The following is a 9,952-nucleotide window of genomic DNA, read 5'->3' as shown; positions in this document are numbered from 1 at the left end:
GTATTAATATTATATTTTACTTAATTGTAGTCATTAAACTGTTCTTGTCTTAACCTGCAGGTTTTATATTCTTTCAATTCTCCTCCCCATCCCACCCAGGGAGGGGCAAAGGAAAAGCTGAGTGAGCAGCTGTGTGTTTAACTTAGTTACCTGCTGGGTTTGAATGATGCCAGCATGTCAAGAGAGGACCTAAGCCACATGTAGAGATAAGAAAATATATCCACTCATAAAAGTACAGGTGGAGAGCTTCTTGAGAAAATAGCTGACTAAACAAAGCCTGCAAAGCTTAGTTGGTCCTTAAATATTCTACCATTGTCTCTTTTCATAACATCTTTGCCTATCATTCCTATGGTTAAGTCCTCTCTATAGTATGCCCTCTCACACGGGATTTCAGAAGAAAGAATATCCATTAAGATAAGGGTAGATTGACTTTATATTGCAAGATGATGCTTGGCCATCATCAGTAGATCTAGCTTCTTTTTTGGCTAAGTATTAAGTTCCTGTGTTAGAACAGATGAACTTGGAAATGTGGGAAGATAGAAGATAAAGCACAGAAGTGGTGGATCAGCAAAGATATTTTATATACTTAGAACAACAATGGCAGTTCTATTTCTGAAACATTCTGGGGTTAAATTTTGCTGTTTGTAGCAAAAAAAAAAAAAAAAACCACACAAAGAAACCCCAAAAATAAGCTATAAACAATGAGCTCTTTCCTCTTGCATTTCAGCCAACAAAAGCATGGAAAACTAGCAATTTTTATAGCCTTCCATTGACTTTCTTTAACATAACCTTAATTTTAATTCATGCATTGTAGACAGAAAACTAAAAGCTTTAATAATACAGCCATTAGCTCTTATGCTTTATTAAAACTATTTGCACACTTTTTGTTGCACTTGTGAGACCTTTCAACAATACAAAACACACTTTTAATATGTAAAGGAGCAGAAACTCTCAGAGAAACAAGAATATTAGAACAGAGTTCAATGATGTAGGAAAGTACCTGGATAAAAATCCCCTTGCGCAAACATGTCAATCACATAGCGACAGAATGCATATTGATCTAACAGAGCAAAAGGAAAAAGAAGAGTAATGAAGAAAACACATTTAAAATGTTGTTTCTATTTAACAGTGAGATAAAGCTTGGCAGTATAAAGACACATTTCAGGGATAATTTTACTTAGATGTTTGGTTTTTTTTCCTGGCCTTCAACAATTCACATGTTCAGGAAGAGACAATTTATTGTCCAGATCTAATTCAAGCCTCCTAGTAAAAACTTCAGAGCTACCAGTGCCCCAGAGCTACCAACTCTTTTTTGAGGTTGGCAGGATGCAGTGCATACCCCAGCAGTGTGCAGCCTCAGCTTTGGCATACACCCTGATCCCATGCACAAGTACTGTGCAAACTGCTGCCTTGCCTCAGGTCCCAAAGACTTTTTTGTATCCTTAAAGATCCATTTTAAATAGTAGCAGCCAGGTTATGGAAAAATTCATTAAAGTTTTATACCACAGTGTTTTGTTAATAGTGTTTTAACAGTATAATCAATACATCCATTTAGTGAACAGGGTTATAAAGAGAACTCTTTGTACTTACAGTCCTGTAGCAATGAGATTTTCTACAGAATTTTATCATTTCACTACAGAATTATTTTTGAAACACTAATCTTTACAAACATATATGTGTAGATTGAATCTGTAGATATGTATATTTAAACTACGCTATTGAGAAATTAAGGCTTTTGAATCTAAATGGAACTCTGATTTCAGATATGTCAACTGTCTATTGATTTCTCCTACATATGCAGAGCTGAAGACCTTAAAAAAATTTCTAACATTGAGAATAGTGAAGAAAAGTTACCAGTTGTAACTGAATGAAGAAGAATTGCAATATTATTGCTGGATTCCTCATTTGGCCAGAAAAAAGCCATGTTGCCTGACTGGACTCTAAGGGACATTAACTTTGAAAGTTAACGTTGATGGTTAAATGCCAACTGTTTAGCTAATTAGTTCCCAACTGCCTTTGAGCTAGACATATTCATCTGTCTGTCTTAGACTGTTCTAGCACAGTCCTTAAACTACAGAAGTTACATCTCTTCCTCTTTTCACCTCCTGTTTCATCTCTCTCCTGTTCACCTACAAAACCTCATATCTTCTCTTTGTAAATTTCAAAACAAAATTATGCAAACTTTAATATTTAAAATTTAATGATTGGCAGCCACAATTAAATTTAAATTCAAAATGATATTCACAAGTATATATCATTCACTGGATTATTTTCTTTCTCACATGGTTCACGGGAGCATCAGTGTTAGTTGATGAGGCATTTATATGATTGCTGCTTTATAATGTCGACTGCCATAGAAGTCCTTGGGTGTAAAACTTCAGCTTTCAAAGTAGGATTTCCAATACAATTGTAGAAATTAGGTTTACAAGCTCAGCAAATATGCAATTGTTTCTACTAGTCGATAGGAGCCCATGCAGTGATTTCTTGCTACTGAGATGGCATGAATGATACTAATACACCCCGTGTTGTAGAACATGGGGTAAACCTTTCTAGAGATAGAGAGGGTTGTGGCTCTAAACACTGTTTATCAAACTTTTCATGACTATTCATAGGAGTTTCTACTTTTGTACTTAGGAATTCAAATTTATCATTCTGGCTGCTTCGAGCTTTGGATTCCATCCTTAAGGAATGGAATTCTAAAGAATTTGGCTGCACTATCTGTACTAAGTCCATGTGTTAATTTTCTGAAAAAAAAAAGTAGTAGCATATGTGTAAGAAAACAAAGTATGTACACTCTCAGTACACTCTCAGCCCGTCTAAAGCCACTACAGTGTTTGCAGTGACTTCAGTGAGCTGGCAAATAGGGCCTCAGCAAGTGTTAATAAATAAAATGGACCAATTCATATACTTTAGCCCAGCAAGAAAATGGCAGGACACAATTCTTGCCCACAAAGCTGATTTTTCCTTACCCCTCTTCTGTCAAAACCATCTGCCTTCATCCATGCTGTCCATTGGGAAGAGACCTTGGACCATTTGGGGGGATTGTATAAAAGACTGCTATATAGCATGGGGCAAAACCGTGTCAGGGGACATAAAATATATAGGCAATCACAGGACAGAGCACAAGCCTGTGGTGGCTCTATTTATGTTGTGACATAGATGTAAGGTCTAGGGGCTCACATTATTTCAGTAATATCCATAGAGTCTCAGAATGGTTAGGTCTGGAAAGGACCTTAAGATCATATATTTCCAACTCCCCTGCCGTGGGCAGGGATGGCTCACACTGGACTGTGTTTCCTGAGGCTCTGTCCAGCCTGCCCTTGGAGACTGCCAGGGATGGAATATTTACCACTTCTTTGGGCAGCCTGCTCCCATTCCTCACCACCCCCACATTAAAGAACTTCCTCCTTATATCTAATCTAAACTTCTCCTGTTTAAGTTTAAACCTATTACCCCTTGTCCTATCACTACAGTCTCTAATGAAGAGTCCCTCTGACAACTCTGTAGCCCCCTTTCAGATACTGGAAGGCTGCTATGAGGTTTCCATGCAACCTTCTCTTCTCCAGGCTGAACAGCCCCACTTTTCTCAGCCTGTCTTTGTATGGGAGATGCTCCAGCCCCCTTATCATCCTCAGGGCCCTCCTCTGGGCTTGTTCCAACAGCTCTATGTTATTTTTATGTTGAGGACACCAGAACTGCACACAATACCCCAAGTGGGGTCTCATGAGAGCAGAGTAGAGGGACAGGATCACCTCCTTTGACCTGCTGGTCACACCTGAACTTCCTCTGTTTAAGTTTAAACCCATTATTCCTTGTCATATCACTACAGTCACTGACGAAGAGTCCCTCTCCAGAATCTTTGTAGGCCTCCTTCAGATACTCTAAGGTTGATATGAGGTCTCCACACAGCCTTGAAATATTGAAATAGTCCATTCCTTAAACATACTAATACAGACCAGGGTTAAATTAAAATAGAGTGTGGTGTCTGAGTTTGGTTGGGTTTGGGTTTTTTTTTTTTTTGTTGGTTGTTTTGTGCTTTGGTGGTCTCATTTGTTTGTTTGGGTTGGGGTTTGGTATTTTTGTTTGTTTGGTTGGGTTTTTTTTTGTTTAAATAAAAAAATAGGACAGGATTTTAAACCCTGAACAACAAAACCAGCATTTCTACAGTATATGATATAATAAGGGGCACTATAAGATCCTATTGAATTTCACAGGAATTCTGCCAATCAGCAAAGATTGAAACCTAAGGAATTTTAAATGAATAAGATTTTCCAAACGCCTCTTCATGGCTAAAAATTCATTTTAATTTGAACTGCCTTGTTTAAAAGAAAATTTAAAACTATAGCTGTCACCTTATAACTCTGTAATAGTGGCACAAATATTCATCTGAGTACTAATAAATCACATCAAAGTTTGCGGCTAGAATCTTATTGATAAATACAATTATAGATATTTCTGTCAGTAGACCCCATTTGATTTACCCTGGGGGGTGACTTATCTTTTTAAATTTTGAGTAGGGAATCGTGGTACAGAAGGGAAATCATAACAGCTGTTCTGTGACTACTATTATATTTTTCACCTTGCTGCAGAAAAGCTGACAGAACTAGTCCCCTGAGCAAGGAAAAGTAAGGATTGCAGGTTCACAAAATCTTGGCAAAACTGTATTGACTTCAAAATTATGTTCACCTTGGGTCACAGTGGGACTGACATATAGAACTGAGAGTACCCAGGTGGGCAACAGTGGCTTATGGTGGGAAAAGGAAGGACGAAAGTAGAAAAAGCAGCTTTCATTGGAAGTGTGTAGCCCTATCTCTAGTGATAAGGGCAGTTGAAGAGGCCCCTTCCTTCCTCCACTCTACCTGCCAGGGTTCATTGTACATTCACTGGGGTCACACTCTAAAGCAGACATACAAAGTGGTCTGTTAATGTTTCTTGTTAAGATGGATAATATTGCTAATATTCACCAGCTAAAGCTGGAATCCCACAAAAAAAACCCAACAACAACAACAACAAAAAAAAAACAAAATAAAACAAATAAACAAAAAAAAAAACAAAAAACCCCACAAAAAAAAAACAAAAACAAAACATAACAAAACCAATAAGCAAAATAACACCACCCATTCTCTGTTGCTGTCTGTAACCCTGAACCCCAACTTGCTTAAAATATTTTGCTGTCAGGGAGTAAAGTGCCTCATCTGCACACCATTGCTTGTGGAGAGCCTTATCCTGAACAGTATGGAGTGGATCCTACTGAGCACTGAAACCCTGTCAGAGCAAATAAAAACTGAAAGAGATTTGTACTTCCCGAAGGGGCTCGACAATTTTCTGAATTTTCAACTTGGTCACAGGAATCAGAGTGAAAAATGTTGCTTTGATTCTATGCCTCAAAGGCTCCAACATTTGAAGCAAACCTCCAAATTCACTAGAACACAAACAAATCACTAGTTCAGCACACTATGCATGTCAGAAAGGAGGCATCTCTCAGATTTCTAGAAATTAATTAATTTAGGCAACTCCCAAGGTGTCCAGAGCTGATGTTTTGAAATTCTGAGGGAATCTGCCAAGGCAGATTCAGATATCCAGGCAGGGAAGGCTGCTTTGGTGTTCAGGCATAACAATTTATTTGTGGTTATCACCTGAAAGGATCAAATAGGCGCATCATGGAATGCTGAGCTCCCTCTATTAATGTCAGAATAATCCTGTGCTTGCAGTGTGGCAGTTCATACAGAGAGCCAGGTCCTGATGCTTTCATTCATACAAAATTGTACCTAAAGGCATGGAAGTACCACAGGGAAATCAGGAACCAATCAGTGTAACTTGGGAATGGAAGAGACCAGCCTGGCTCTGACAAAGAGGAGTATATAGTTAACATCCCTGACCTTGATGCATGTTGATTCTTTGTTTTATCACTTAATTTCTACCTTTCACCAGGTTAATGGCATGTCTTTCCTTTTTAAGAGAACTTTGGAAGCCATTCACATCAAGTGACATCAGGCAGGTGTATCACTTTGTCATACATTACCTGACAACGTGACAACGCCTCACATAATATGTTGTAAAAAAAAATTATTACATTTACTTTCCTCTGTTGCTACTTTATTGTTATGGTAAACATATGCAGATGTAGAAACAAAACAAAGTTCTCAGCGGGTCATTGGGCAGTCTATATTTTCCAGAATAACTCTGCTAGAAATACACTACATAAATGTTACTGACAAATCCATGAAGACTATCTGAGGAGAAATTGGTCCTTGGTAAAGAAGGATTTAAACTAAAATAAATCTTTAGCCATGATAAACAGTTAGAACATTCTGGGTATAGATTAAACTTATTTTATTCTCGATTTTCTCCTCCTAGCAGTGTGAGATTCATCAGAAATTTATTTATACTGCACTTTTTTTTTTTCATGGGTGGACTTTGGTCCTTGACAGCTTTAGCTCCATTCTCTCTGCTTCTTCCCTGCTACCTTTTTAAGATCTTCATCTGTTTCCTCCTGTGTTTTTTTACCTTTCTTTTCAGATTTAGTTACAGTCTGAAGAGCTTTCTCCTCCTTAACCTTCGGTTTGGCCTTTATTAGCCCAACTTCTGTTGTTTTAGTCTCTGCTTGCTTGACTTTCTCAGCCATCTTTGCTTCTGCTTTTCCATCCTTCAAGTCCTTTTTAACTTTTGATTCCACTTTAGTGCTCTTTACTTTCTTCTCCTCTGCAGATGAAGAAGAGAAAGCTTTCAGTGTCATTCTTTCCTCCCCTTCCCAGACTTCCTCCCTCCCCCCACCAGTAATATCCAATACCACTTATCTTGTGCTTTCACTACTAAGTACTTCATTATTAACAGATCTGATGAAAAGTATAATTCCCCCAAACCAGACAGACTTAGACAGAAAGATGAGATGCAAGCATTTTATTGTCTTTGGTCCTGTAGCAAGTATTAAACTGATATTAAATATAATAATAATAAATAATAAATAATAAATAATAAATAATAAATACAGTAGGCTATGGTAAAATATATAAAATATTTCTAATGTGTTTCTGATAACTTTCATAGTATAAACTAGGGAGGCAAATGTGGTTCACTGAGGAAAAAAAGATATGTAAGGTACTTCCAGGCTAAATCTGAGTAACTTTAGACTTCAGAGATCAGAGCTAAACAACTGTAAGCTGTAAAAGTAGTTGATTTAAAGTGTGGCTGTTTATAAGGGTCAATTTTATGCACTGATTCTTCTTCTCTGCTGAAGAAATCTTGAGTTTCTACACCAGTTCCCCAGGCTGAAAGACTAGTCTGAGGCAATCCAATTCATATTGCACCTTGCAGCAGAGTGGAAAGTTTCCAAGGAGAATTACTAAATTGTAAATACCAGTGTCTGAAGCTACACAGAGGTTGGTGAGACCAGGAGTATTCCTTCTGCTCACCTGTATCAGAAGCTTTTTCTCATCTGAGACATGGATGTTGACAATATGTATATTTCTAGTTTACTTCAGTGGAACATCCAATAGTAATTTAAAATGCCACCGAATATGGCTTAAACTAATCTTTTTAGCATGATGTTCACACTCCTGTTTTCTTCATAGCTTTAACTACACAAGAAAAACCTGTATGCTTCAAAATCTGTCTTTTGCAAGGCTCTAGCCTTCTATTTCTATTAAGCCACTGGGCTGACTAGAGCAATTTTATCAATATGTAAACTGAATAGTTCTACCTATTCTAAACCAGAATACAGATATTTATGTGAGGGCATTCCTACTTCCAAACAAAGCAGTAGCATGACTAAGAATTGATGGCTAATGAAGAAAGAATTTGCTTAACTAGTTACAGTGAAAATGTACATATCAGATCACCTACAGACAGGCCTACTTCTTTTTCCAGGAAATGGTTCACACCTTTAATTCTCATTTTTGAAATTTTAAGAGGTTTCAGAAGGATCATGCACAGAACTAACTCCAGAATGTTCTAGAGACATTTTATTTCAAATTATGTTTAAATTTCTTTATAGTATTATGCAGTTGATTTTTCACACATATTCTATTCTCTGCTCCAGTAAAAGAATGTTTATCGTTTTTAATGTAAATTCTGGTTAAAAATGTAGTATAAATAAATAAATACCTTTGGGAGGAGGTTTCTTTTCAGCCTTTTCATGTCTTTCAGGTTTGTCTTTTTGAATTACTAGAAATGAGTGCAATTGTTCATTAGGAAAAAAATCACAAAGAATAAGAAAACATTGCAAAACATAACAAAATCATGGGAATTTTCACATTTCTTTATGATTCTTCTTTTTTGCTTTGCAAAATCCTTGCTTCTTTTTCTCAGGTTCACACACTGGGGTAAAAACCTTCAAAATGTCTGTTGAGACTCACTAACCAGAAGACAAGTCGGTCACACAGATCTGAAGCTTTGTAGGGAATGTTTACACTGCACATTCTAGATGACACAGATTTGCTCAGACCAAGCTCTGAGCAGCCATGGGCTTGATCTTCTTGTGCTCCAGCCAACAGGAAGCTGTGTGGCTACATTTGTCTTGCCGAAAGGTGCTCTTCTTACCATAAAAACACTACCACAATCCTGGTGCTCACTTCAGAGCCCAGCTTGAGTGAGTTCATGTCTGCACAGGATACACTGTGTAAACACACACTGCTATGTCCCAGAAAGGCTGTCAACATTTTGTGCAGAGACTCCTATCTTTCCTCTCTTGGTTGCCATCCAGACCCATAGCTGGAACAAAACAGTCTTGAGAGTTAATTACACTTCTTTCAAGAGATAACTACATAGCAGCAACATCTTCTCTAACTGAATTCCAGCCTGGAATAGCTGCCTGTATAAGCCATGATTGATATTAAAACTATTTTTTTTTTAATTTATTTTTTTAAGATGGTGTCCTGGGTTCAGCAGTAGCAGTCATTTTTCTCCTTCTTAGCAGCTGGTGCAGAGCTGTATTTTTGACTTTCAGCCTGGGAACAGTGCTAATAACACCAATGTTTTTAGTTACTGCACATGTTTACTCTGACCAAGGACTTTCTGAGTCTCATGCTCTGCCAGGGAGGAGGGGAAGCCAGGAGGAAGCAGAGACAGGACACCTGACCCAAACTAACCGAAGAGGTATTCTGTACCACAGCACATCATGCCCACTGTATAAACTGGGGGCAGTTACCCGGAAGGGTGAGATCACTGCTCAGTCAGGCTGTGTATCGGTCAGCAGGTGGTGAGCGGTTGTATTCTCTTTCCTCGTTATTTCCCTTATTATCATTGGTGGTAGCAGCAGTGATTTGTGTTATACCTTAGTTACTGGACTGTTCTTATCTCAGCCCGTGGGAGTTACATTCTTTTGACTCTCCTCCCCATCCCTCCAGGAGCTGGGGGGAGGACAGGGGAGGAGTGAGTGAGCAGCTGCATGGCTGAGTTGCCGACTGGGCTTAAACCACAACAGATAGCTGTTGCTTAGATGGTGTGTTTAAATAGCATTCATATCACAGATGCTTTCTGCAGCGTTTAACATGTGTTGGAGAAGTACCCTCTCTTTTCACTGAACACAGAGTGACTGTGGGAGGAGTAACTACCAGATTTTCAGTACTCCTGTTCCCTGAAGTTGGCCTGGACCTGAGCATCCCCATCTTTTATAGACTGCAGAGTGGTTGAAATAGGCCCTCAGCACCCATGATAGCTGATCCAGTTTAGAGCAGACCCCAGACAAAAAAGAGTGAGCTTGGGAATAGATACAGCTCAGCAGCACGCTGCCAGCAGAAATGTTCCTTTGGAAGCACTGGGGCAACGAGTGCCATAGTGCACGGAGTCTACCCATAGGGACTTGCATGGCATGGAAACACTCAAGAGAGTGTAGCAGGTCTGTACGTCACACCACAGCAGCAAATCTACTTAGCTACAAAATGGCCAAATTCTTCATAAAATTTTCCAGCCAGTGACTAGAGTCATGGTTGTTATTAAACACATTAAAGTTCTA

At 38.5% G+C, this 9,952-nt stretch overlaps 1 protein-coding gene across 2 annotated transcripts in view; it reads right to left on the bottom strand.

Moving 5' to 3' along the window:
• TRDN (triadin) overlaps positions 1–9,952 on the bottom strand; it is a 227,868-nt gene that overhangs the window by 139,900 nt on the left and 78,016 nt on the right. For both annotated transcript variants that reach the window (XM_065680964.1, XM_065680963.1), the window contains exons 10-12: positions 8,104–8,163; positions 6,508–6,702; positions 1,001–1,060 (exon numbers count right to left, since the gene is read on the bottom strand). In XM_065680964.1, coding sequence (XP_065537036.1) covers positions 1,001–1,060; positions 6,508–6,702; positions 8,104–8,163 — 315 coding nt within the window. The remainder of the gene's footprint in view (positions 1–1,000; positions 1,061–6,507; positions 6,703–8,103; positions 8,164–9,952) is intronic.

The sequence above is a fragment of the Lathamus discolor genome, chromosome 5 (genome assembly GCF_037157495.1).
Source record: "Lathamus discolor isolate bLatDis1 chromosome 5, bLatDis1.hap1, whole genome shotgun sequence".
Lineage (NCBI taxonomy): Eukaryota > Metazoa > Chordata > Aves > Psittaciformes > Psittacidae > Lathamus > Lathamus discolor.
Note: the sequence above shows the minus strand (reverse complement) of the source record. Positions and strands in the feature narration are given on the sequence as shown.